Below are 27853 nucleotides of genomic sequence, written 5' to 3'. Positions count from 1 at the left end.
GTCCCTGTCCCCGTGTCCCTGTCCCCATCCCCGTGTCCCTGTCCCCGTGTCCCTGTCCCCGTGTCCCTGTCCCCGTGTCCCTGTCCCCATGTCCCTGTCCCCGTGTCCCTGTCCCCGTGTCCCTGTCCCCGTGTCCCTGTCCCATGCCCGTGTCCCTGCAGGGCTGTGCAGCTCCTGGGCTGTGGGAGCAGTGCTCGGTGCCAAGCCCCATTGCTGCCCTGCTCCTGGGCTTTTCCCCTCCTGCCCTGCACAGGAGCTGCACTGCAGCAGCTTTGCTGCTTTTTCCTCCTTTTCTGGCACTCCTTTTGGGTGGGGGTGCAGGGATTGTGCTTTTTGGTGCTCGCTACTGATTTCCTGTCAGATATTTCCTCTGGAAAATATTGTGCCTTAGCTTAGCCACGCACGTCTGTGCTGAAATGGAAATTGCACCTGCTGAAAAATCTCATGCAGCACGATCTTTTAAACTGAGGAATGGGGTTATATATAACACTCTGGGTTTCGCTGTATGGATTTATTTTATTTTATCGATAAATACAAGCATAATGTTGTTCAGTAGAAGGCATATTGAAAACACCTGCCTTGTTCAGGGTAGAGAATAACACCACCACCAACAACAGAAACCCGAGCAATGTGCTGCAGGTAATTCATAAAAGGTGAATAATTAAAGCAGGAGCTGCTGCAGCAGGTGGAGGGAGGCGGGGTGGTGGGAGGGAGGCCAGAAATGCGAATTTCTCCAGGATGGAGGTGAACCATGAGGCGTGTGGCTGAGGTAAAAGAAGATTCCAGACCTTTTTACAGCTTGACCTGTCTCTCTGTCCACCACGAAGAACGGAGAGACCCCGTGTTTGGCTGTGATTTATGGGTCAGTTGTGGTTCCTGGGCTTGCTTTGGGGATGCAGGACGGGGATCCCAAGGATGTGGGATGTGCTGGGTGTGTTCCCATGGCTGGGACACAGACCTCTGCTCCACACACTGCAGCTCGAGTTCCCAGATCCAGCATGAATCCTGCAGGTGAGGGCAAGCCTGGAGGAGCAGGACAGCTCTGGGGACAGGAACTGTGCTGTCTCTGCTCAGAAAAATCCTTCCTTTAGCGTGCATTTCAGAGGAAATGGCTTTTGGCTGAGGAGGGGAGATTTAGACTGGGTCTGTGGAAGGAATTCCAGCCAGTGAGGGTGGGGAGGCCCTGGCACAGGGTGCCCAGAGCAGCTGAATATTCCCCTAAATCTCATTTTCTCAGCGATGCCATTGGGCTGATAGAGAGAGACCCATCATTGTTATCTTCTCATGGAGGTTCTGCTGCCTCAGAGCTCGGATTGCTTTTATTTAGTAATAGTGCTAAGATTAATTGCTGGATGTGTTTACAAGCCAGTGAGAGCTGTCATGTGCTCCTGAATATATCCTGCCAGTGGCATTCTTCTCTTGAATGATCTTCAGGGCTTTCTTCAAGTTAAAAAGTTCCAGCTGTGCCTCTGAGTGAGGGGTGACTGTTGTTCAGTCAGTCTGCTTCTCCTGTTTGGGAGCTTTCTTCTTCCCTCAATGATGAGAAATAGGGAAAAGTTGAAATAGGGAAAAGAGCTGTCACCTTCCATCAACTTATTTCTGCATGAGCTTTCAGTAGTAAACTGTTGGGGTTCTGGGGGGATTTTGTAGGTTTTGTAATGACATTTGAAGTCCCTGATCCCATCAGCTCATCCACCTTCCTTCTCATTTCTCTATTTTTTTTTCAATGCCCCTTTTATTCAAATCAATAAGCAGGGCAAGTCAGGCATATTTGGCAGCAACACTTTTACTTATTGTGTTGAGTGTTCCATAAATACTATAATTTGAAGGCACATGCAAAATGGGTCCTTGTTCAGATTAAATAATGTCACATTAGCATAGGAGCACTTCAGTCTCTGTTCTATTTTTTGGTGGAACTAAGTTACCCTTCAATTCTCTGTAACACAAATACCAATTAGCCAGGTAGGACACACTTTTATTTTCTCCCTTGGGAAGGCTTGGGCTGACAGTTGCTATAGCAACTCTAAATATGTGAATTTGGGAGTTATGAAGAATTTAATGCAACATTTGTTGGAGTTTTACACTGTTGGATTGTGGAGAAAACCAGGCTTTGAGGCTCCCAGGGAATGTGACTGAGTCTGCCATGGATTGGGGCTCACACAGGGACAGTGTGGACTGCAGCTTTTGTTTAAAGGAGCATTCTATAACAGGAATTTCTCATTGATGCGCTTTCACTTCACCCATCACTTCATTATCTGCATGTTCAGGTGCTGAAGTTCTTAAATTTAAATCTGAGAACAGCCTGGAATTGAATGATCTGGCATTAGATTGTCCTGAGTCAAGCCTGAACTGAGGAGCAGCTTCACCTCACCATAGTTCAGATCCTGGAGCCACGAGGTCTGGAGATCCTCAAAGCACCCTCAAAGGGAATCCAAGAAAATCCACATTTGTGGAGCACTGGAGTTCTGCATTTTAACTGAGGAGAAATTCGGTGTTCTTTGAAATCTAGAAGTGACATAAGCAGTGGAATTTTGATCCTGGCCTAGGTTCTTATCAAGTTACATGACACCACTGCTGAAAAGTGTATAAAAACCCTCGGGAGAACCTTTGAGTGTCTATAGAGCTTCAATTCTAATTTCTGTAGAACTAAACAAAATTTTTGAGCACAACTTCTGGGTAAAGTTCTCAGCAAGATTTCCTTTATTTCCTCCTGCATTCATTTGGCCTCCCCAGTGGGAAGGGGGCAGTGACCAGTGAAACCCAGCCAGATTTAAAGGTTTTCCAGGTCTCAGTGCTGCCCTGCTTTAACCCAAAGCAGGAGCTCAGGATTTCCAGCTGTGTGGTTGAAGTGCTGCAGGAATCCCAGGTTCTGGAGCTGTTTTCCTGCCCCTGGTGCTCGGGGGGGCTTTGTTCCCTGAGCAGACCCCACAGACCCAGCAGCCCTGGCTAGAGCTGGGTGATGGCTCGGAGCCCCTGGGGGAGAGGAGATCCTGGAAATGTGGGATATTCCTGGCTGGGCTGGGGCCTGGTGCTCTCTGCATCCCTCAGGGGCTCACCACCAGCTCTGCCACCACGGCTGGGAAACAAAAAGGAAACCAGCAAGGAAATGGTGGCACATTTGTGTGTGTGCCACACTCAGGTGCAGCACAGGGAACTGGGGGGTTTGGCAGGACAGGGACAGCCTGGGAAGGAGCCTCTGCTCCTCAAGGTGGTGATGGAAAACACAAAGACATTTTGGTGATGAACAGATTAGCCAGAGTGCTGTATTCCCAAGGCAGGGCTTTCCTGGGAAAGGGATTCCTCCCTCTGCTTGGTCCTGCCTGGAGGATTTCCCTCCTGCCCGAGTTCAGGCTGAAAACGCAGCTCTGTGTGGTGTCTCTGCCAGGCAGGTATGTAAAGGCAGGGAACAGCAATGTAAAGGCAGGGAACAGCACACGTGCACTCTCTGAGTGAAAGAAGGGCTGATTGGAGTAATTAGATCCTCCTCAGAAAACCATAAATTAACGGTGATTATGATTCCTGAAAGAACAGAAGCAGAAGGTACAGGTAGCGTTGCTCTGGTTTATCACATTTGCTGCATTGTAATGCTCCTTTAATGTTAATATGTACTTTTGTAGTAAAATCTAATTGCAAGCACTGAGCAGGCAGAGCCCAAGGCCACAATCGTGTTCCAGACGATTCCCTGGGGAGGGGGGGCTCCCCCAGCCAGCAGTGCCTCCAGCAGAGCAGGCACAGCACAGGGACAGGCCAGGGCTGCAGGTAATTAACCATCAATTAATGCCCTGGCTGCAGCTCTCACCGACTGGAGCAGCTCTCCTTGCTGTGGGAGCACCCCTGTGTGCTGTGAACACTGGCTCAGCTCGGCACCACTGACCCCATCCCTGTCCCCACCCTGCTGCTGTGTGCCCCAGGGACCCTCAGAAGCCTCTAATGGCTGGCACTGAGGGTCTCTTTGCTGTGATGATTCCAGCCTTCTCCATTCCCAGCTCTGCTGAGGAGACAGAAAAAAATAACTATTGGGAACATGGGAAAATAACTGGACCCCAGAAAGGAGAGAGGGCATTACAGAGGTGAAATCACAGAATATCCTGAGTGGGAAAGGACCCAGCAGGATCACCCAGCCCAGCTCCTGACCCTGCCCAGAGAACCCAAATCCCACCCTGGGCATCCCTGGAGGGTTTTCCAAAGGCTCCTGGAGCTCTGGCAGCCTCAGGCTGTGCCCATTCCCTGCGGAGCCTGGGCAGTGCCAGCACCTCTGGGGGAAGAACCTTGCCCAAAATCCAGCCTGAGCCTGGCTCCGTGGCACTGCTGCAGCGCTGCAGCTGCATCCAGCTCCTCCCCAGGCTGCTCTGTCTCCATTTGGAGAGTTCACCAAGGGCCCCAGGTCTGGGGGGAAGTCAAACAGGTCTGTTTGACTGGAAGAGCAGATTCGGAATATCTGTGGTGCTTTTCCACCTGGGAGCCCTGGGGCTCTCAGCATCCCCAGCCCTGGGCAGGCCACGGCTGCCCCTGTCCTGTGCACACACAGGAGCTCCAAAAAGGAAAAGTGGGCAAGGAAGGTCTCTTTCTCCCTGGAATTTCTGGTGCATGCTTAACTGCCTCTGGCTAAAAAGCAACACAATTTTTAAAGGAAAAAACGTGTAGGTGTTTAATGCATAGTGTTGACACGTACTTTTTTTGTTCCTCATATTTTTTTTTGGAAAATGTAGAATTGCCAGGAGGGTTTTACATCTGAAAAGCCATCTCTGCACGGGCCTCTGGCAGCCCTATCAACAGTTTTTATCTGCAGCACGAACTGACAGCCCCTCACTGGGAAATAATTGCGGCTCCGTGGAGTCCAGGGCAGTAATTACCGTGTGTTGATGAAACTTTTTCTCTTTGCTTGCGTTGTGATATCTCTGAATGTCAAATTCACTTGGGCTGACAACATAATTTCCCCAGCAGAGCTCTTGCATCGAGCATGCCACGCTGCTGGGTCTGGCTGGGGGGCTTTTCCAGTGTGCTGAATTCCTGATTCCCAGGGGAATCTCAGCCTTGCAAAACCCTGTCTTGGGATTAACCCCGAGTCCTGCTGGGCTCGGCCAGCCAGGCACAGGAACGAGGGGTGGCTGTAGAGCTATGGAACAGCTCTTCAGAGCGAGTCAAAAAGGAATCAACCACAAAATAACCCCCTCCAGACAGGGGAGGCTCGGTTTGTTTGCATTTCCGTGCAGTTTCAGTTTGGGATGATGAATTTCTGCCGGCATGGGGAAGCCATCCTTGGCAGTGCTCAGAACAAGTGTGAATGTGGCATTCCAGGGGGTGATGTGGTGAATGTGCTGGGGGTGCCGGGTTGATGATGGGATTTGGTGATTCTTCCTAATATCCAACCTAAACCCACCCTCCTTCAGCCAGAATTTCCCTCCAAAATCAGTAAAAAATTCCCAAGCTGCTGGCACTGGTAATCTCCTCTCCACAGAGCAGAGCGAGGGCTCTGTGGGTCCTGGAAAGAAAAACATCAGCTGCTCTGCAAAGACCATTTCCAGTCTAGCAAGGCCCATCCAATGCAAAGCAAAAGGAGTTTCACCCAGTGCATCTCTACGTAAGAGATGGACGCAAAAATATTGACTTGAAGGATTTGTTTGTTGTTTTAAGCAGGCATGTAACAATAATGAAAGTAGAAACCATCATGCTCATCACAGAAATTGCCTCATGTTTTGTCTTGGAGGCATAAGCTTAAAGAGAAACAACAATGAATTCTTGTAGACCAAAGCAAAAACTTTGTGTCCCAACCCTAGCAAGTCAAAAGTGATTTTGGGGCGTGTTTGTATTTCCTGCACTGTTAATTGCTCATTAAACACCATCCATTCAGCCCTTCACTGCCTCTGCCACAGCAGGGAAAGCTGAGGTTCAGCCCTGCCCAGGAGTCTCATGGTTTCAGCAGTGAGAAATTGTGTGTGTACTGTAAATGGAATAACTGGAGTGTTCACAAGATCCACGCTGGCCTTACCTCTGGAGATGATTATTAAAGAGAGCGCAGAGGGAGTAGGAGGACAAAACATGTGATGAACAATATGCTCTCATCTTCCTCTTGTTCCCTCTGATTTACATCTCCAGCATCAGAGCAGCCTGTAATGTTTAATGGAGATAATTGAATATCATTTGGAGACAAGATAGCTCTTTTTAGCAGTGGAACAGATCCTGCTTAACAGCTGAGCTAGCAACAGTAATTCAGCAGTGAGCTGAATTCTCTTCCAGGGGTGCAAGGAAAGCTCAGACTCTCTTCCGTGGTGGGAAGGAAAAGCAGTGGAAATCAATTGGTTTGGCCAAGGTGCTTAAATGTGATTAGAGGTGAAGAAAGTCTTGTGAAAACTGGTATTAGGGAGCAGTTAAGATTCATTCTGGTGCCTTAATTGGAGGACCAAGGAAGTCAAGTGATTTGATTCTCCAGAAGTTGAGGATCAATGTTGTTCCAGCAGGTTTTATTGACTTGGAGATGAAATCTGATAAGGACTGAAGATAAGGAAGGGAGCTCAGCTGTCCCCATTGGTGCAGAGCAGAGCCCTGGCTGTGTTTGGGTCTGGGAGGATTTCCTTGGGCAGAGCCCAGTCTGTCCCAGTTCAGACCCCACCATGTCCCAGTTCAGAGCCCAGCCTGTCCCAGTTCAGAGCCCAGCCTGTCCCAGTTCAGAGCCCAGTCTGTCCCAGCTCAGAGCCCAGTCTGTCCCAGTTCAGAGCCCAGCCTGTCCCAGTTCAGAGCCCACCATGTCCCAGTTCAGACCCCACCATGTCCCAGCTCAGAGCCCAGTCTGTCCCAGTTCAGAGCCCAGCCTGTCCCAGTTCAGACCCCAGCCAGTCCCAGTTCAGAGCCCAGTCTGTCCCAGTTCAGATCCCAGTCTGTCCCAGTTCAGAGCCCAGTCTGTCCCAGTTCAGATCCCAGTCTGTCCCAGTTCAGAGCCCCCCATGTCCCAGTTCAGAGCCCAGTCTGTCCCAGTTCAGAGCCCAGTCTGTCCCAGCTCAGAGCCCAGTCTGTCCCAGTTCAGAGCCCAGCCTGTCCCAGTTCAGACCCCACCATGTCCCAGCTCAGAGCCCAGTCTGTCCCAGTTCAGAGCCCAGCCTGTCCCAGTTCAGAGCCCAGTCTGTCCCAGTTCAGAGCCCAGTCTGTCCCAGTTCAGAGCCCAGTCTGTCCCAGTTCAGACCCCACCATGTCCCAGTTCAGAGCCCAGTCTGTCCCAGTTCAGAGCCCAGCCTGTCCCAGTTCAGAGCCCAGTCCCAGCTGCTGTCTGGGTGTTGTCTGTCCCGGCACTGACAGCAGGTGGATTTTGGCCCAGATTCAGGTTGTATTTCCTGGTGGCTGCACAGGAGGTGAGGGAGCTGCTCTGTGCTCTAACAGGGGCAGCAAATCGCTCTGGGCAGGTTCCACAGCGCTGAAGGCAGCACTAACCAGGCTCTGCTTTATCCTGTTAACACATATTTAGTGTTTGTATATTGATTTTATATAATGTTTTGGACTTTCAGATTCACATTAGTGTCTCGTTAACTGCTGTCAGGCCACGGATGGGTTAAACACGTGAGCTGCTTTGGGATTAAAACTGGGCTTTTTCTCCCCAGCCTGCTGTCAGTGTGAGCAGCCCAAACGAAGGGAGGATAGGGAGCTGTGAATAATTCCGTGTTATCTCTGAGGTCTGACTGGCGGGTGGGAGGAAATCTGAGCGTTCCCCGGAGCTGAGGGAGGATGATGAGGAACGGGAGCTGTGCTGGGATCCTGCAGGACAGGGCATCGCTTCTCACACCCGCTCCACCGCTGGAAATGTCACCGCAGCGGCTGGTCTGAGATGCAGATTGGTTTGTTCTTACCGTGAAAAGGCAGCGTTAGTTAATTAAGAGAGGAGCTCTTCCCTGCTGCTCTGGATTAGCGTTGGTGCTCACGGCTCCCTCCCAGAGATTCGGGGAACGACTGGAATTGGGCAGGTCCTGAAACGATAGACTTTTGTAATTAAATCTCATTTAAATGAGCACCTAAATGATCTTGTATTGTGGGATTACCCATTCCCAGTTTAGCATAACAATGACCGCCCATGAGCGTGTCACAGAGCCCGGGGATTGCGCAGAGCGGGCGCGGATGATGATGATGATGATGATGATGATGATGATGATGATGATGCTCCGGGCAGTTGCCATGGCAACGGTGTGTTCTAATTGTGAGCCATTAGTAGCAACAAGAATTGGCTGGCTCCAATCAGGGAGTTAATTAAATGCTCGCTCGCCCGGCTCTGAGAGGAGTAAGGGAGGGAACGAGCAGCTCCCGGTGCCGGTCCCGGAGCCTGCCCGTGCTCCCGGTGCCGGTCCCGGTGCCGGTGCCGGTCCCGGTGCCGGTCCCGGTGCCGGTCCCGGTGCCGGTCCCGGTGCCTGCCCGTGCTCCCGGTGCCTGCCCGTGCTCCCGGTGCCGCTCCCGGTGCCGGTCCCGGTGCCTGCCCGTGCTCCCGGTGCCTGCCCGTGCTCCCGGTGCCGCTCCCGGTGCCGCTCCCGGAGCCGGTCCCGGAGCCTGCCCGTGGGATGGGCGCTGAGGAGGGGTCAGGGCAGCCCCTTTGGAGCCGGGCAGTGCTGGAAGGGCTCAGGATCCCCCGGCTGGACAGGGAGAGGGGCTGCCGCAGCCCTGGCTGTGCCACAAAGGGCATTTTCCCCCAGGGGATGCTGCTGGCTGCTGGCAGAGCTAAGGGTGAGCTCTGGGGCTCATCGTTCTTGCAGGGACATCCGAGCAGCTGTGTGGGGCTGGAGCTGCTGCCCACACCCCACGTCTGACCATTTATTTTTGTTGTTTTGTTGTTTAAATTGGTTTTCTTTCATACAAGGAATTATTTTCCTTGTGCCAGGGTTTAAGCTCCTGATGATGGCTGGTCAGGAACATCATCCTTCAGAAAATGAAAAGGTTTTCATAGAACGGTTTCTCAGTTGAGAGGGACCTCAGAGCCCCCCCAGTGTCCCCAGCCATGGCAGGGACACCTCCCACTGTCCCAATGTCCAGCCTGGCCTTGGGCACTGCCAGGGATCCAGGGACATCCTAAATAAATAAATGAATAAATTACCCAGGTTTAAGAATAAATGAATTGCTGACTGCTCTGGGTACTTGACTGCAGCCTTTAGTCCCCCAGCATGTTCCACAGCCCGTTCTCAGCACTGTGGTGGCACAGGACATGTCCAGCCATAACAAGGTTTATTCTAAGTAGCCAAAGCAATATGTAAATGACCTGCTTTAAGTAATAATTACATTATCATTTCAAAAGTCACTTAAAAAATGGCTTGCTGCATATAGATGTATGTTTGTCAGTGCTTTTTATTGCCAGCACTGTACTCCAAAGGAGTTTAAAGAGAAGTAATAAGTGTAGGGTTATCCCTTCCCTCTCCCTGCACTCACACTGGCTTGCACTTCAAATTCCCCTGAAGGTCTCCAAGCAGAATTAGATCTTACTTTGTATGCAAATATATGGAATAGATTCTCAATATGGGCTGTGTCAAACTTCACTGACATTGAAGGACTGCAGCTGACTTTTTGGGATTTGTAGCTCTGGGGGAAGTGAAGTGACCACGGGCAGGGCTGGGGCCATCGGTCACTTCCTGGCCATTAGGTGGGCAGGGAATGTTTTGTGGGGTTGGTTTGAGGCCCTGCACACTGGTTGAACGTACTGGGAGGGAATACTGGGAATACTGGGTCACCTCAGTGCAGTGATGGGGCTGCCATCCCTGGCTCTGCTCTGGGTGCCGAGGCTGGGCTGAGCCAGAGGCTGATGTTGGAGGTGATCTCCAGCCTCCGTGGTTCTGTGGTTCAGCAGCCCCAGGGAAGGGCTGGGTGAGGCTGTGTCCCCTCAGGCAGGCAGGACAGGAGGGGACAGGCTGCACAAGAAATAAACACCTGCAGTGGCCAGAGCGAGAGGAACCTGGCTGGGCTGAGTGAGAGGAACCTGGCTGGGCTCTGCAGGAGGAACCTGGCTGGGCTCTGCAGGAGGAACCTGGCTGGGCTGGGCTCTGCAGGGGGAACCTGGCTGGGCTCTGCAGGAGGAACCTGGCTGGGCTGAGTGAGAGGAACCTGGCTGGGCTCTGCAGGAGGAACCTGGCTGGGCTGAGTGAGAGGAACCTGGCTGGGCTGAGTGAGAGGAACCTGGCTGGGCTGAGTGAGAGGAACCTGGCTGGGCTGAGCGAGAGGAACCTGGCTGGGCTCTGCAGGAGGAACCTGGCTGGGCTCTGCAGGAGGAACCTGGCTGGGCTGGGCTCTGCAGGAGGAACCTGGCTGGGCTCTGCAGGAGGAACCTGGCTGGGCTGAGCGAGAGGAACCTGGCTGGGCTCTGCAGGGGGAACCTGGCTGGGCTGAGTGAGAGGAACCTGGCTGGGCTCTGCAGGAGGAACCTGGCTGGGCTGAGTGAGAGGAACCTGGCTGGGCTGAGCGAGAGGAACCTGGCTGGGCTGGGCTCTGCAGGAGGAACCTGGCTGGGCTCTGCAGGGGGAACCTGGCTGGGCTCTGCAGGGGGAACCTGGCTGGGCTGGGCTCTGCAGGAGGAACCTGGCTGGGCTGAGTGAGAGGAACCTGGCTGGGCTCTGCAGGGGGAACCTGGCTGGGCTCTGCAGAGAACACCCCCGGGGTGCTGGGCACACAGGGACTGCCCAGGGGCTGTGTGGTGGGGCTGCTCTCCCTGCAGTGTCTCAGCTGCACGGATCCAGAGTGGGAACAAGCTGCAGGGTCAGAACTGGCTGCTCCCTGAACATCTGGCACCCAGCTGTGCACAGCTTTGTTCTTCTGGGAAGGCCAGAGGGTTTCATTTTGGATGGGGGAAGGTTGGGGGTGAGTTTGGTGTGTTGGGAGATCAAGGATGTTCAGTTGCTGAAGCAAGTGGAGGCAAAGAGAATTTATTAACTGTAGTGTCTCAGAAAAAGAGCAGTTTGATCTCAGGGAAAGCCTTCCAAGTGGGCCAGACTGGCTGGATATAAATCAAACTCTCATGTGGCTGGATCAGGGGAGGCAGAGTTGGAGTGGAAGGACAGAAAAAGTGTTGAGGCTTGCTCTGTAAGCAAGCTGAACCTTCTGTGGGGATCTGTGCTCTCGGCAGGGGCATGGCCTGGGCTGGAATTCCTGGCTTTTCATGCTGGCAGGACTGCAGCTGGACAGGTCAGGAGAGCCCGAGTGGGATGGGCACTCGATTACAGCTGGGTTTGAACCCCAGTCAGAGCAGGAGAAACTGTCCTGGGGCTGCCTTGTGCTGCTGGCCCGGGCCAGTCCCCCTTGTAAGGCTGGCTTAAGGCTTGGCTTGTTCCTTTTGCTTTGTTTGCTCAGGGTTAGATTGCTGTGTGTGATTGGGAACTCTCAACAGTGCTTGCATTTATTCTGGATGATGGATTTAATTTTGCAAGACCTGAATACCTTCAGTGAGGGGGCTGCTCGCTGTCCTAAGGTGTGGCTGTGGGATTTACTGGGCAGTAAAACAGAACTGCAGCCCCCAGACTGTTAAAGAGCCCGAGAGGACAGAGAGCCAGGGGGGCATTTCTGCCTCCCCTTTCCAGGAGGAATCATTCTGGCAGTATTTCCAGGGCTGTCAAGGCAAAGCTGCAGCTCCCCAGTTCCCATTGCCATGACAACCTGGGCACATCCAGAGCTGCTCCAGGAGCTGCTGTGCCTGCGAGGAGAGAGCTGGAGCCTGGCCAGGAGCCCCAGCTGCCCACCCTGGGGGTGCTGGGGGCTCCGAGCCCAGCTGAGAGCCCCAGGGGCTTCCAGGAGCTGCTGCTGCTGGGTCTGCACCCTGCTGTTCCTTGGAGGATGAGACACAAGGCTGTTCCTGGTGCTCTGAGGTGCTTCCTGCCTTGCCTTTCCCCAGGGCCCTGTGGCTCCGTGCAGGGGGTGGCAGAGCAGTGTGGGCTCCTCTCTGTGGATCCCTGCAGTGGGTTTGGAATGTCAGCTCCCTCCCAGTGCCCCCACCCTGCCCTCTGCAGTGGGAAGCCATTCCCTCGTCCTGCCACTGCCTGTTCTTCCCCAAGCTTTGGGTTTTTTGCTCCAGGGAAAGGCTCCTCCCGTGTGGGAGCACAGAGGAACCTGAAAGTTACTGTGGGTTTTCCAAGGAAACCCAAACATCGCTCCAGGTTCTCCTGTCTGGAGAACTCAATGCCAGCACCTCCTTTGCTCTGATGGAGACTTCCTGGAAGAACGTTTAATTCCTGATCAGAGAGGTTTACCTGAACACATGATCAGCATGAGGTTAAGCACCTGAAGTTGTTTTTTTAATACCTTTCTCTTCTTTGGGATTCTCTGACAATTTCTCAGCTCCGTGTGTCCTGGCTGGCTGCAGAGTGAAATTCCAGAACTCTGGGTGGTTTCTCAGTGTGCCAGGTTCTTCAGCACTGATTTCTCACAGGACCATTCCTGAAGGCATTGCCAGGTGCCCATCTGTGTTTACTTACACACACTAACTGGAGCTTTGGCTGTCTTTCTGTAATCTTCCACTGACATTCCTCGTGCTCCTTCCTCCATCTCAGGTAAATGGAATTGGCTTGGAATGGTTTGAGCTGAGCTTATTTTCTGTTCTGGGGTGCTTTAATAATTGAAGGGAAGTTGTGAGAGGGCTCTGCCTGCTGTTCCCTGCTGTTTGCTGGGGAAGGGGTGAGAGGGGGGAGCTTTATATTTATATTTAATATAAATATAAATTTTATTTTATAAAAAATATATTTATTTATATTTATATTTATCTTCCCAGATAAAGCAATATCTGATCCTGGGAATATTTCTGGGGAGTTCAGGGCCCAGCCAGGACGTTCTGCTGTGCTGGGTGGCCACCTTGGGCTGGTGGAATTCTTTAGAAGCTTCCACAGCTCTTAAAACTGAGGATGGGGATTTTGGCATTTGCAGATGTTGGTGATGGCAGGGCTTGGAAAACCCTGGTCTGGTGGGGACATCGTGTGTCCCTGGGGACATCCCAGTGCCACCATCCTGCAGAGACACAGCCCTGGGCTCCCACTTTATTTTCCTCAAAATCTCCAACTGAGGGTTGCAGGGTTGGTTTTTTCTCCTTTTACATTGAATTATTCAATAGTTGAAGTGAGTAAAATTAAAGATTTCTAGACTGGTGACGTTTGGAATATAAGAAGGATAGCAAAATCTGTTTCATTTGAACTCTAATCTCTGGTCATGTATAAAATGAATAAAATGCAGTAAGTGTGGAGAAATATGATTTACAACAGCAGCCAGAGTCTGGCTCTGAATACCCGAAAATGCCAGGGTTGTGTGTCAGTCAATTTAGCAGTGCAGTGGTGAGGGGGAGCTATGAAATGAAGGCTTTCTCTTTTTTCCTTTCCCTTTTTTTTGGCTTTTCTTTTTGGGTTTTTTTTTTTTGTTTTTTGGAAGAAGTGACAGGTGAAGAATTATTCCTAGCTCAAAAAAGCCAAGTGCTCAGCCTGTGAGAGAGGGAAAAGCCATTATTTTAATAATAGAGGTTGAGGATATACATTACTCCTGCTGCACTTTGTGTTTGTCTCTTTTAGTGATGTGTAACTTTATTTTAGAGCCATGATCACAAACAGGAGTGCCAAGCAAGAGATGGTAGGCAGTTCTGGGGATTGATAATGGGGTTTCTGGAGCTCTTCCCTCTGCTGTGCCTGAAAGCTCTGATCACCCCCAGAGCCTTGGGTGACCCAGCAGCAGGGCCAGGAGGGCTCAGGACTCTGGGGAACACCCAGGGCTGGGACCCCCCAAACTTCACCCACTGCAGATTGTGTCCATCACCTGGGGACACGCCGGGGAGAAAGGGACAACGAGCCAGGAGAGGGACGTGAAGCTGCTCTGTCCCCGGGCTGTCACCAGATCTGGGGGCAGGGACAGGGCAGGGAGGGCCCATCCTCTCCCTGGGCAGCACAGGGATCACAGCCCTTTCTGGGTCTGGGGATCCACAGGGATCCACAGGGATCACAGCCCTTCCTGGGTCTGGGGATCCACAGGGATCCACAGGGATCACAGCCCTCCCTGGGTACAGGGATCCACAGAGATCCCCAGGGATCACAGCCCTCCCTGGGTCCGGGGATCCACAGGATCCAGGGGATCCACAGGGATCACAGCCCTTCCTGGGTACAGGGTTCCATAGGGCTCCATAGGGATCCACAGGATCCACAGGATCCACAGGGATCACAGCCCTCCCTGGGTCCGGGGATCCACAGGGATCACAGCCCTTCCTGGGTACAGGGATCCACAGGATCCACAGGATCCCCAGGGATCACAGCCCTTCCTGGGTCTGGGGATCCACAGGGATCCACAGGGATCCACAGGGATCCACAGGGATCCCCAGGATCCACAGGGATCCCAGCCCTTCCTGGGTCCAGGGTTCCATAGGGCTCCATAGGGCTCCACAGGATCCACATGGGATCCACAGTGATCCATCCCAGGATCCCAGCCCTGCAGGGAGGGCAGGCTGCAGAGCTCAGTGCCAGGGATGAGCCCCCAGGGAGGCAGAGCTGCTCCTGCTCAGGTGGGGCTGCACTGACCCGGCTCCAAACCCCCCTCTCCTCGCAGGGCACTGCCTCAGTTCCTCTCCCAGCCATCAGATGCTGTTTGAAAGCAGCACTTGGCTTTTCCATTGCTGCTCTGTCCAATTATCTGGCAAATTTAATTTCCTTCCACATAAGCTGTTAGAGCTTCTCTTGCAGGCTGGAGGGACAAAATTCCTCCTCTTGTGCATCTGCATCAGAACCCTCAGAGCAAGTGCTTCAGCATTCGCTATTTTGAATTATCACAGCAGTTATAGATATAACCCATAAACGTTTATTTTTGGTGCATGCAAATTTCTTGCATAAGGAAGTTCCTAATATAAGGGAACAAGCTGTATAAAATATTTAGCTGGAATAACTGAGATATTTAAAATACAGACATTCAGCTCTCCTCCACATGTTTGCCTGTGAACCACAAGCTGGAAATCTCCATGTGCTGGGTGCTCTTGGGACGTGAAGATGAGCGGTGGCTCTGACAAGGGGACATCAGCAGGAGCAGTTTTACCATGCAGGCACTGGGAATTGGGAATTCGTCCTTCCAGTCCTGTTCCCTGGTGCTGGCTGCAGTTCCATGTGGCCTCTGCAGCCGTGACTCCCTGGGAGTGTGACTGAGCTTGCCCTGTGATGGCTGAGCCTCCTGCTGCGAGGAACATGCTGGGCCATGATCCCTCTCAGCACTCCTGGGGCTGTGACGTGATCCTGCCCTCAGCAGGGCTGTCTTTTAGATGCTTCTATTTGAGGAATTCTCATTTTCTTGGCATAAATTGGTTATTGGGCAAGAATTGTTCCCTGGCAGGGTGGGCAGGGGCTGGGATGGAATTGCCAGAGCAGCTGGGGCTGCCCCTGGATCCCTGGCAGTGCCCAAGGCCCGGCTGGACATTGGGAGCTCCTGGGACAGTGGGAGGTGTCCCTGCCCCAGCTGGGGGCACTGGGGGGGCTCTGAGGTCCCTCCCAGCCCAACCCTGGGGTTCTGTCCCAGTCTGGTCCCAGTCTGGGGTTCTGGGATTTGCAGCCCAGTCCCTGGGGCTCTTTGGGCTCACAGGCACTGCCAGGCTGCATGACAAGCAAGCCCTGAAGGGACATTTTCTGACACTAAAATCCCATCCCACCCCTCAGTGTCACCTTTCCTATAACTGCCACGCACAGAATTTATAATTCAGTGGTGGGGCTGATTCCCTGACATCCCACATTCATCCCAAAAGGCTCTCTGTGCCTGCCCTGCTGTTTCTGCTGTCACAGCTGCCCCCAGCACAGCTCCTGTGACCTGTTCCTAGATCCAGTTTATTTGTAGACCTTGGCACTTGTACATCTGAGCATCTCCATCCCCACAGGGCTGCTGTTCCCTGGCTGGGGTGGTCTCTGAGGGATGGCCCTCAGCAGAGGAAGGTGGCTGTGTTCCCTGCAAAGGGGCACAGGGGGGAATCTGGGAATTCCCTGCAGTGATTTAATCACCATCAGTCAGGAACTGGGGCTGGGCAGGGCCTGAAGGGCTCCTCATTCTGAGGCAGGAGCTGCAGGCTCCTCCCTGGCTCTGCTCCTGCTGCCCTGGGCAGCCCGGGGAGGATGGAGCTGTCTGAGCCTTCATCCCCAGCTGCTCTGGGGGAGCGGTGCTGGCGTGGCCGGGGGGGTTTGGGGCTCTCAGGGAGGCTGCAGGGCTCCTGAAGGAGGGAGGAGCACCCTCAGCCCCCCCTGGACACCCAAATGTCCCAGGCCACGTTGGCACTCGGGTCCTTCCCCTCCCGTGGTTGTGCAAACGCACAGAGCAGGGGAAGCTAATTTTAATTTTTATTAAAAAATGTTTCTCCTTCTTATATTTGCACAACATAATGTAGAGAATGAGATAGAATCTTGAGATGACCTGGAAAAGCCTTCTGGGAGATTTATAAACCATCTACTTCATCTGTAAGAACATTTGTTTTAATTCCCATATAAAAGTGAGATAAATTGGCTTGTAATAGCACGAGTCCAAAAATATCTCAAGTTACCACTTTATTTCCATATTGCAACATAACACAATTCAGTGCATAATTAGAAAGCTGAATTAGAAAAGAGGAGCAGTTGCTCCTGATTAGAGTGAAGGCAAAGCTGTAGCCTGCAAAAAAGGATTACTGACTCCTAAAGGGACTTTTCAAAGCTCTGACTTAAGTTGTTATATAAACTGTAAGTTCAGTTCTTCTGGCCCAGCAGCTGGAAATGTCTCCTGGGCTGGCAGAGACAGAGGCCTGGTCCTGCAGTGCTTCCCAGAGAAATCACAGTTCGTGCAAAATCAGCCACTGATAAATTTTGTTCTATAAAAATTGCCCATTATTAGATGTGTGTATTCCAGACCAGTCCAATTTTCTCTCAAGGTTTTGAGGGCAATTTTTGTGATTTGCATGAATAAAGCAAGAATCTGGAAAACATAAAAATCTAAAATTCAAATGGAAATCACTTATGTAAAAGAAGTGATAAAATCTAGGTGCTTTTGCATGTGAATGATGTCCTCAGGGTTGGGTTTTCTCCAGTGCCTTCTTCAAAGTCCCTGCATTTGCAAGGCAGTGTGTGAAGTTAAAATTTGTCAAAAGTCAGAGTCTGCTTGGGAGAGGAGATTTGAGTGAGGGAGACCCTTCAGAGGGACTTTGTCCTTCTGTCACAGCAGAAGTGGCTTCAAACCCTCCAGGGGAGTGGCCTGGGACACCAACACCAGAAGGGTTTTGGGAAGCCTGGGTTTCCTCTGGCAGCACTTCCAGTCATGGAATTGGGCTGGGAGGGACCTGAAATCCCCCCCAGTGCCCCCCAGCCATGGCAGGGACACCTCCCACTGTCCCAGCCCCAGTGTCCAGCCTGGCCTTGGGCACTGCCAGGGATCCAGGGGCAGCCCCAGCTGCTCTTGGCACCTGTGCCAGGGCTCTCCACACTCCCAGGAACAATTCCTGCCCAAAATCCTACCCAGCCCTGCCCTCTGGCCCTGGGAGCCATTCCCTGGCTCCTGTCAATGCTCTCCCTCCAGTTTCTGGTAGCTCCTCCAGGCCCTGCAAGGCCACAGCTGGGTCACCCCAGAGCCTTCTCCCCTCCAGGCTGAATGAGCTCGCTCCCAGTTCTCATTCATGGCAAGTTCAAGCATCTCTCACTAAATCTGCATCTTAATTTCTTAATTTAATCTCAGGTTTGGGAGCTGCTGGGTTCAGCAGCCAGCTGTAAAAGGCACGCAGGAGTTATTAGAGTCCCATTGTCAGTTAAATCTGATCCTTTGTACTTTAAGTCTCCCATTTGCATTCATCTAAAATGCTTCCCGAGAATTTATCAGAAGGAGTGAAATAAGAAATGAAATAGTTTCACGTAAACTGCATTTTTATGTCTGACTGGTAAAACCACAAAGCAGAGATAAAACACATAAAACTGAGGCTCTGCATAATAAGCATATCTATTAGTTTCCCTTATCTTACCCTGCTCCCATTTGTCATGAGAAGCTTTGTGTGTCACTCATCCCTCCTTGTTCTACAAACGCTCTTTTCTCCCGCGCCTTTTATCTCCCATCAGCGTTTCCAGGGTGGGAGCTCTGCTGAGGTGCTGCCAAAGACCCCTTGGATTAAATAATCATTTCACCTTCAACCCCTTCCCAGCAGGAAAAAGCAAACTGGGTTCCTGAGCTGCTGTGATGGGGACAGCCTTCACAGCAGCCCAGGATGAAGGGAGAGATGGATCTGGAGCTGCCCGGGGTGAGGGGGACAGGAGGGGACAGGAGGGGACAGGAGGGGACAGGAAAGCAGGGATCCAGAGCGGTTCTGGGCAGTCCCTGGGCACAGATCTGGCTCTGGAGCTCTGTACAGGGTGTGAGGATGCCCAGATCTGACTCTGGAGCTCTGTACAGGGTGTGAGGATGCCCAGAGCTCTGTACAGGGTGTGAGGATGCCCAGGGCTGGCTCTGGAGCTCTGTACAGGGTGTGAGGATCCCCAGGGCTCTGTACAGGGTGTGAGGATCCCCAGGGCTCTGTACAGGGTGTGAGGATGCCCAGGGCTCTGTACAGGGTGTGAGGATGCCCAGAGCTCTGTTCAGGGTGTGAGGATGCCCAGGGCTGGCTCTGGAGCTCTGTTCAGGGTGTGAGGATCCCCAGGGCTCTGTACAGGGTGTGAGGATGCCCAGAGCTCTGTTCAGGGTGTGAGGATGCCCAGAGCTCTGTTCAGGGTGTGAGGATGCCCAGATCTGGCTCTGGAGCTCTGTACAGGGTGTGAGGATGCCCAGAGCTCTGTTCAGGGTGTGAGGATGCCCAGAGCTCTGTTCAGGGTGTGAGGATGCCCAGATCTGGCTCTGGAGCTCTGTACATGGTGTGAGGATGCCCAGAGCTCTGTTCAGGGTGTGAGGATGCCCAGATCTGGCTCTGGAGCTCTGTACAGGGTGTGAGGATCCCCAGGGCTCTGTTCAGGGTGTGAGGATGCCCAGGGCTCTGTTCAGGGTGTGAGGATGCCCAGGGCTCTGTTCAGGGTGTGAGGATCCCCAGGGCTCTGTTCAGGGTGTGAGGATGCCCAGGGCTCTGTTCAGGGTGTGAGGATGCCCAGGGCTCTGTTCAGGGTGTGAGGATGCCCAGGGCTCTGTTCAGGGTGTGAGGATCCCCAGGGCTCTGTACAGGGTGTGAGGATGCCCAGGGCTCTGTACAGGGTGTGAGGATGCCCAGAGCTCTGTTCAGGGTGTGAGGATGCCCAGAGCTCTGTACAGGGTGTGAGGATGCCCAGGGCTCTGTACAGGGTGTGAGGATGCCCAGAGCTCTGTTCAGGGTGTGAGGATGCCCAGAGCTCTGTACAGGGTGTGAGGATGCCCAGGGCTCTGTACAGGGTGTGAGGATGCCCAGAGCTCTGTACAGGGTGTGAGGATGCCCAGATCTGGCTCTGGAGCTCTGTTCAGGGTGTGAGGATGCCCAGAGCTCTGTTCAGGGTGTGAGGATGCCCAGGGCTCTGTACAGGGTGTGAGGATGCCCAGGGCTCTGTTCAGGGTGTGAGGATGCCCAGAGCTCTGTTCAGGGTGTGAGGATCCCCAGGGCTCTGTACAGGGTGTGAGGATCCCCAGGGCTCTGTACAGGGTGTGAGGATGCCCAGAGCTCTGTTCAGGGTGTGAGGATGCTCAGGGCTCTGTTCAGGGTGTGAGGTTGCCCAGAGTTGGCTCTGGGACACCACAAGGGCCATTGCTGTTCTCTCAGTGTTCCTCCCCCAGAAGTTCAGCCTGCTGAGCACTGAATGGGAGGAGGAGAGGAAACAGCGTTCTGAACAGCCACCCTCAGTGTGTGACGCTTCTCCCATCTCTGGATTTCCTGTATATTCAATTTCTGAAGAGGATCTGCAGAGATGCTGCTGCTGCCTCTTCAGCTGCCTCACACCTGGACTGTGCTGTCTCTGTGCCTTTTAATTGTGCTGGATCCTCTCAAGTCGTGAGAATTGTTCTGGTTTATCCGCTACGTGCGTCCTCTGAAAAGACAGTTTAGAAAAAAAGGAGGTAAAAAAGGCTTTTCTACCCCTGAATATTTGCAGAGTACATTTTTAATCCCTGTGGTTTCTTTGAATACTCATCTCAGTACCTGTTCTCTGACTTGAAGATATTTTTTCACAGTAATGAGCGCAGCTGAGCGTCACGAGCACAGAAATCCTTATGTACCCTCTGCAAAGTTATTTCAGTGAATTGTAGAGAATTACAGTGCAGTAAAAGCAAGAAAATCCCACCTTCCTCAATGTTTTTAAAAGTCAGAAATTCCTACTAACCTGTGTTATTATAGCATCTCTTCTATAACTTACAGCTGAACCCTGATTTATATCAGAATTATTTCAGTCCAGATCTGATGTGCACTGTGAATAAATGAGCCAAAGCTGTGGGAACTGTGTTAAGGCCACTGAAAGTCCCCAGCACCGAGGCTGTTGTGGATCAGGCAGGGGATTTGTGTGGGACATCACGGTGGCTGCAGTGCAAAGGTCTCAGCTCCCACATCTTCATTGCAAACAGGTTAAAAATGGGTGTAAAATGGGGGGTGAGTGTGTGTGTGTGAGTGTGAGTGTGTATGAGTGTGTATGAGTGTGTGTGAGTGTGTGTGTGTCAGTGTGTGTGAGTGTGAGTGTGTGTGTGAGTGTGAGTGTGTGAGTGTGAGTGTGTGTGAGTGTGTGTCAGTGTGTGTGAGTGTGTGTGTGTGTGTCAGTGTGTGTGAGTGTGTGTCAGTGTGTTGTGAGTGTGTGCAGTGCTGCTGCCTGGCCAGGCCTGGTGTGCAACACCTGCAAACCGGTGAAAAATCGGTGTAAAATGGGTGTTGGTGTGTTACACACACAGACTGTTTAGAACACCTGTCCAGCAGGTGTTGGTGTGTAAAACAGACTGGTTGATATCACCCCTCCAGCGGGTGTTGGTGTGTAAAACAGACTGGTTGATATCACCCCTCCAGCGGGTGTTGGTGTGTTACACACACACAGAGTGTTGATATCACCCCTCCAGCGGGTGTTGGTGTGTTACACACACACAGACTGTTGATATCACCCCTCCAGCGGGTGTTGGTGTGTTACACACACACAGACTGTTGATATCACCCCTCCAGTGGGTGTTGGTGTAACACAGGCTGGTTGATATCACCCCTCCAGCGGGTGTTGGTGTGTGCAGTGCAGTGCAGTGAGTGTAACCCCTCTCTGTCCCCCACAGCTCTACATCCAAACCACCACGCTCACCATCTCCATGAACCTGAGCGCGTCGGTGGCGCTGGGGATGCTCTACATGCCCAAGGTTTACATCATCATCTTCCACCCCGAGCTCAACGTGCAGAAGCGCAAGCGCAGCTTCAAGGCCGTGGTGACGGCGGCCACCATGTCCTCGCGCCTGTCCCACAAGCCCAGCGACCGGCCCAACGGCGAGGCCAAGACGGAGCTGTGCGAGAACGTGGATCCCAACAGTGAGTACGGGGCTCTGCGCACCCCGGCCTTGCCCTGCTTGCGCTGCTCCATCGCGGGCTTTGCGGCTCTGGCCTGTTTTTCAGAGTTGGCCGTTTCTGGCTCTGATTTTTGAGCCGTGCCGCCTGGCAGCGGCTCCTCGGGAGGTGTTTGGGAGCTGGGAGTGCCTCGTGCTGCCACTGCTCTCCCTCTGTGGGTGAGGGATCAGTGCACCCTGGGCACAGAGCCCTGCAGCCCGTGCCCAGCTCCCTGGGCCAGCACCAAACCCAGCGAGAACTCCGCTAACCCGACTTCCATCCTCATTCTCGCAAAGTTGCTTTGCAAAAACCTCACGGTCCCTGAAGATTCCCATTTAGGGATTTTATCTGGTCTTAATGCAAATCTTGCCACCGATTTAAAGGGAAAATAGATGGCAAAGACACTTCTAGTTTCCTTAATGTGCATAGCAGAGGATAGCACAGCACGAAATTACAGACTGAGGCCATCCAATTTGATTTGCATTTGAATCTGGAAGGAGCTGAGGAAGGAGACAGCTGCACAACTCCGCAGCACGCTGCAAAGCTTTGGGCACGTCTGCAGTTTTAGAGCAAAAGCAGATCTGAGTGTGGAGCCCTCTCCCTGCCCGTGCTCCGTTTGCTGCTGGATCCCTGCCATGTCTCATCCCCTCGGTGCCGCTGCAATTCCTGCCCGGAGCAGCAGCTCTGCTGTCACAGCAGGGTGGGACCAACAGATCCCTGGCACAGCACTCTCCTCCCCCTGCTCACCCCTGCAGGATTGCCCTGGATGCCTGATGGTGCAGGTGTACAGAACATTCCAGCTGCAAACGCTAAAGCGCTGCTGGGGAGCTGGGCTGGGCTCTGGCGTGGGGAGGAGATGTTTCTCCAGGCTGGCTGTATTGGGCCAGCTGCCTTGGACAGAGCAGGAGGAAACAAACCCAATTCCTGCCCTGGGTCCTCTGCCGAGGCAAACTTCAGCAAGGAAAAGAGAATCTGAAATCCAGCTGGGCCAGGGCAGGGGAATGTGTTGCTGGGGCACCTCACTAATAATTAATCACTGTTTGGATCAACTAAGCTGAAATTAGTTTCTCCCCCACAAAAGCCAAAATCTAAGAATGTCATGCTGAAATTTGAACCAAGAGAAAACCAGCCAAGCTGTGATGCTGCAGTGTTCCCAGCCCAGGGTCCCCTCCTGCTCTCATCCTCCTGAGCTACATCTTACTGCTGGTTTCAGACTTCTGAGAATATTTTCCCCTCCCACCAAAGCCAGATTTTTCTTTGAGAAGGAAATCTGTCTACTAAAAATAAATTCTGCTCCCCTGACCCCCGTGTTTCTGGTCAAACTCCCCATTTTCAGTCCAGGGCTGCAGGCCAGATTATGTTTTTAAGAGGCACAAGGGGCAGAGGCCCCTGGCTCGCCCAGATGTGCCACTTTTCCCTTGAACCATCACTGAGTGGGATTTTAAAGCTCATAAATGTGTTTGTTAGGAAACGTGCAATCTCCGAGTTTCTGGTTTATAAACTTTTACTTCTTTTTTATCACTTGTGAAAGATGTATTTTTTAAAAACATTTTCATTATTTATATAGAATTCCATCTGTTCATAGTCTCAGCTGCACCAGCACTACTCATTCATTCCCCAGGTCTGTGTGTTCATAACAATTATTAGAAAATCAAATGAAATAAACTTCTGCTGTACTTAAAAATTTTTGGGTACATTAGTCACAGTGGAACTGCTGCAGTTACTGTCCTATAGCATTGATCAGGTTATTGATCAGCCCCCTGCTCAGGTGGTATTCATGAGTGTCTGTAAAAGTAATTCACTGGACACCTGAACTCCGTTTCTTTTTTTAAAGTTTGAATAACCTGTTGAAAAAAGGTTGTTTACAGTTCCATTTTTAGGTGGGAAAAAAATGGAAGTTGTATTAGCAAGCTTAAAAAAAAGTCATAACATCCAAGAAAAACTCCTCCAACTTAATTTTCAGTGAAATTTTGAGTATGGTGTCCATACATAAAAATGGGTTTGATGTTTTTATAGCAATTTCACTTTAAAAATATTTTATACTGTTGAATAGGGAAATTCCCAGAGTTTTACCAATCAGAAAATAGGAAAAGTGAATTACAAATTGCCCTGGATGCATCAATCCTTGGAGCAATTTTTAAAAACATCTCAAACATCTTTGAAAAGAAAAGCAAAGGATGTTTTTTCAGGATTTCTTTGTGAAATTGGCTTTGCCCCCCTCAGCTGCCCCCGGTGCCTGTGGGGCAGGGGCTGCCTGGTGCCCCCAGGGCTGGGGCAGGTCCTTGGAGCCTCCCGGGGCTCTGGAGCTCAGGGGGCAGGAGCAGGGGATTCCTGCAGAGGATCAAAAGAGGCTGTGCAAGTACAGTGGGGGTTCCAGTTTGATTTTCTGTTCTCTCACGGGGCTGCTGCTGTTGCCTGCTGGATGCTGGGGCTGCCTTTGCTGTGGGAAAGCCACGAGTGTTGCTTTTGTCCCGAGAGCCAGGGAGCACCAGCACAGGATCCATGCACCTCCAAACACTGGAAATTCGGGGACTGAGCCCAGATTCATGGCCAGTCCTGCTCACAGGCCACAGTCAAAGCACAGGCAGAATGTGGGTGGTTTTACAGAGAAATAGCCTTGAGAAAATCTCCAAGTTTTGGCAGATCTTTACAGGAAAAGAGCAGCTGGGGCTGCCCCTGGATCCCTGGCAGTGCCCAAGGCCAGGCTGGACACTGGGAGCAGCTGGGACAGTGGGAGGTGTCCCTGCCATGGCTGGGGGGCACTGGGGGGGATTTGGGGTCCCTTCAGTGCAGACCCTTCTGTGGCAGTGAGGATGTGCAGGTGAGGCTGAAGGTCTGTGAGCTCCCCGAGTGGGATCCCAGGAGCAGGAACAGCCACTGCACACAACTCTGGGAATCTGCTGGGATTCAGGCTCAGAAAAAAACGTGCAGAGCACTTGGGAGAGGGGTTTGGAGTGAGTCCAAAAGGAGCCAGTGAGTGACACGAGAGGAGAATCACATGAAATGATCTCCCACCCGTCAGGGAACGGGACTCAGCACGTTCCACATTTCCTTGGGATCGCTGGGAAAGCAGAAGTTTCACAAGCTGAGCTCCCCAGCCACACCGTGGGAGGGCTTCCATGCTGAATGGGATATATTAAGGCCAAGCCTTCCAATCCATTTAGGAAAACTCTCTTAATCATTCCTGTTTGCCATCTGGCGTGTGCCTGCTGTCACTCACAGCACGGCTTTCCCCGCTGGTGCTCCTTTGGGATCAGCAGGATTTGGTGCACAGCAGCCCTGGGATGGGTTTGTTGTGCTCTTGTGTGCCTTTGGTTGAATTTCTCTCTGTTTGGGAAGATGTTTCTGCTGCAGGAGCAGCGTCAGACTGGGAGGGAAACGCCTGAACCTCCAACCCCTACTTAACTTGAGATTTGTGTGTAGTTACTCCTTCCACCTCCCTGGAAAACACTAAAATGGCTGTTGATGATGCCAGGGAACCTGTGAGTGACTCTGGGGCTGAGGAGGGACAGGGGAGTCTGAAACTGCAGCCAAAATATCCCAGAGTCACTTCAGGGGAGAGGAAGGGAAACATGCTGGGCCAGCCCTGCTCTCCTGTGAGCAGCTGCTGCGGGGTTTGGAGGTTCCTGAGCATCCTGAGCATCCTGAGCTCCCTGAGCATCCTGAGCTCCCTGAGCATCCTGAGCTGGTCCATTTGGTGCTGCCCAGCCCAGCTCTCCTGTGCTGCTGCGGGGTTTGGAGGTTCCTGAGCATCCTGAGCATCCTGAGCATCCTGAGCATCCTGAGCTGGCCCATTTGGTGCTGCCCAGCCCAGCTCTCCTGTGCTGCTCCAGTGTTTGGAGGTTCCTGAGCATCCTGAGCATCCTGAGCTCCCTGAGCTGTTCTGTTTGGTGCTGCCCAGCCCAGCTCTCCTGTGCTGCTGTGGTGTTTGGAGGTTCCTGAGCATCCTGAGCATCCTGAGCTGGCCCATTTGGTGCTGCCCAGGGCTGCTCTCCTGTGCTGCTCCAGTGTTTGGAGGTTCCTGAGCATCCTGAGCATCCTGAGCTGGCCCATTTGGTGCTGCCCAGCCCAGCTCTCCTGTGCTGCTGCCCCCAGCTCTGCAGTGCCCCACTGAGCAGGGGGAATGTCAGGAGCTCACGGCAGGGCAGGCTGGGAGCGTTCCTCTGCCCACACCTGTCCTACATTCAATGTATTTACTTTCCCTGTAGACTCTATACCACCAGTAAGAAAGAGTGTTCAAAAGTCTGTTACTTGGTACACTCTTCCACCTACTGTATAGCTTTTGCCTGCTTTCCAAAAAGGTAAGGAAAACCAAGCTTTTATTATTTCATTCTCAAATGATGGTGATGATGATTATGACTCTTTTTATTATATGCATAATTATATCAGAAATGTTCGTTAGTGCAGCTGTGTTAAGACAAATATCCAACTTAAAAATTGTTCACAAATTGTTACCAAAAGCTGTCATGGGAGGGTTTTCCTGGGAGAGGGGAGACCCCTGATGTGGGGTCCCTGTGCTGGGATCCTGGGGCACCAGCTCTGAGAGCTCTGCTGCTTCCCAGCCCCGGAGCTGGGTCCTGGTAAAGCCTTCAGGATGGAGATATTTGTTTAAAAATGAGCAGATGAATGATCACAAGTTAATTCTGGCCTCCAGAGCTGACAATCAGGGCAGCAAAGAGAGAACTCTGGCCACAGTGGGATCACCCCTCCCTACTCCAAAACCAGAAATGGCTCCATGAAGTTGGGAAAGCTGTTTTTCCCCTGGGCACTGCAGTGACCACTGACCTGCTGGAACCACCAGTGAACAATTTTTGAGGGCTGGCTTTTCTTTCCTGCGTGTTGTGGCTGCCTGTGGTGATCTGGTGATGTGTGAGCTCCTCTGGTGTTTGTGGAATTCCTGCTTTCCTAGGGCAAAGAGAGGAGTGAGGAGCCTTTAATGCCAGAGAGAAATGATTACTGACCATTAATAAGCATTTCTCACAGCTCCTGTGTGCTCAAAGGTTGTACCTGACCTGGTTCCTGTGGTGCTGTGCACTGAGGGCTGGAAAAATCACTGTATTCAGCCCTCAGAATGTTTAGCTGGGCCCTAATAGGCGAGAACTTCTATCAGCAAAGGTTGCAGTGTTGCTTGAATTGAGTCTCTGAGTCACAGGAAAAGAAATTACCAGTATCTCTGGCTGGTGTGAATTGCCCCAGCTCCAGCATCACTTCAGTCCTGGCTGGGAGCTCAAATTGGTTTTTATTGTATTTGAATCAGGGCCATTATGCCAAGTCCCAGCTCAGGCAGAAAGGGGTGGGAGGCTGGAGCTCCTCATGAGCCCCAGGGTGACCTGGAGCATCCCAGGGCTGGGCTGAGGGAAATGGAACAAAGGGAGGAGAAGAGAACACTCCCAGCCTTGCTGCAAATGAAAGAGGAGAGAGGAAAGGGCAGCTCTGAGAAGGTGAAATTCCTAAAGGAAGGAGATGAGAAAGAGAGAGATGGAGAACACCTAAATCTCAGGAGAAATCAGGTTTTTAAATAAAACAATACCTTTTTTTTTAAAATGGCACAAAAAATAATTAGGAGCTCAGATTCTAATATATTTCTTTTTCCTTGTAATAATGGAAATAATCTAAAGAATTGCTGTCTGCAAAGGCACACAATTAACTCTGTCATCCAAGTCCTATAAAAAGCAACTGGCCACTCAGATTCTTTAAGCAGATTTTAAGATTTATTCCAGTGGAAATGTGAAAATGCTGCAGCAGGGATGGTTTGTGCTGATCCTGCCAGTGCTTCAGGTTGTTCTCCATCTCTGCCCCAGCGTTGCTGCTCCTGGAGCCCTGGCTGCTGTTTTGATTTGTTCTTCCAGGAATACAAAACAAAGAGCAGCATGAAACAATGCAGAGTATTAAAAACAAAGCTGGGCTGGCAGGAAAACATCGTCCTGATGTAAACTGACACTTGTTTTGCTGCTAAGGTGTTTGTAGTAGGAAGGAGCAGAGCTGGGCCCTGACGTGACTGTATCAATGTCTGCTTGTGATGCACAGGGAGATGTGTTTGTAATGCTTTAAATTGTTTCCTGGGAGTGACAAATAGGACTTCTCTGCTCTTGAGGCTGATGAAAATGCAAGGCTTGAAAAGCTCCTGGTGGTAGCTGTGTGAGGGAAGGAATTGTCCATCAGTGGCAAGGCAAGGAGACATCTGAGGCCTCTGCAGAGCTGGGGGGTGGCTGCTGGCACCACGGGAGTGTCTGCAGTGCCTGGCACCTCCCCAGTGGGGCTGGGATGAAGGGACGCGAGGGGCTGCCAGGGCACGAGGGGCTGCCAGGAGTGCCAGGGCTGCCAGGGCACGAGGGATTGCCAGAGCTGCCGCTGGCCCTGGGGACAGGCAGGTGGCTCTGGGGACAGGCAGGTGGCTGTGGGGACAGGCAGGTGACCCTGGGGACAGGTAGGTGACCCAGGGGACAGGCAGGT

The 27853-nt window shown here is 52.1% G+C and overlaps 1 protein-coding gene and 1 long non-coding RNA gene across 4 annotated transcripts in view; one reads left to right on the top strand and one right to left on the bottom strand.

The window, feature by feature from the left end:
* Positions 1-27853, top strand: part of GRM7 (glutamate metabotropic receptor 7) — a 201844-nt gene that overhangs the window by 158932 nt on the left and 15059 nt on the right. For 2 of the 3 annotated variants that reach the window (XM_086845233.1, XM_086845231.1), the window contains exons 9-10: positions 21139-21385; positions 25609-25701. In XM_086845233.1, coding sequence (XP_086701359.1) covers positions 21139-21385; positions 25609-25679 — 318 coding nt within the window. In that variant the 3' untranslated portion in view covers positions 25680-25701. The remainder of the gene's footprint in view (positions 1-21138; positions 21386-25608; positions 25702-27853) is intronic. The other variant, XM_086845232.1, reaches the window with a different exon arrangement.
* On the bottom strand, positions 497-8132 carry LOC111934918 (uncharacterized). Its single transcript, XR_002867496.2, has 4 exons — positions 8025-8132; positions 7836-7952; positions 5990-6108; positions 497-3988 (listed from the first exon to the last, which is right to left on the bottom strand). It is a non-coding gene; the product is annotated as an uncharacterized LOC111934918 (long non-coding RNA).

The sequence above is a fragment of the Cyanistes caeruleus genome, chromosome 11 (assembly GCF_971803275.1).
Source record: "Cyanistes caeruleus chromosome 11, bCyaCae1.hap1.1, whole genome shotgun sequence".
Lineage (NCBI taxonomy): Eukaryota > Metazoa > Chordata > Aves > Passeriformes > Paridae > Cyanistes > Cyanistes caeruleus.
Note: the sequence above shows the minus strand (reverse complement) of the source record. Positions and strands in the feature narration are given on the sequence as shown.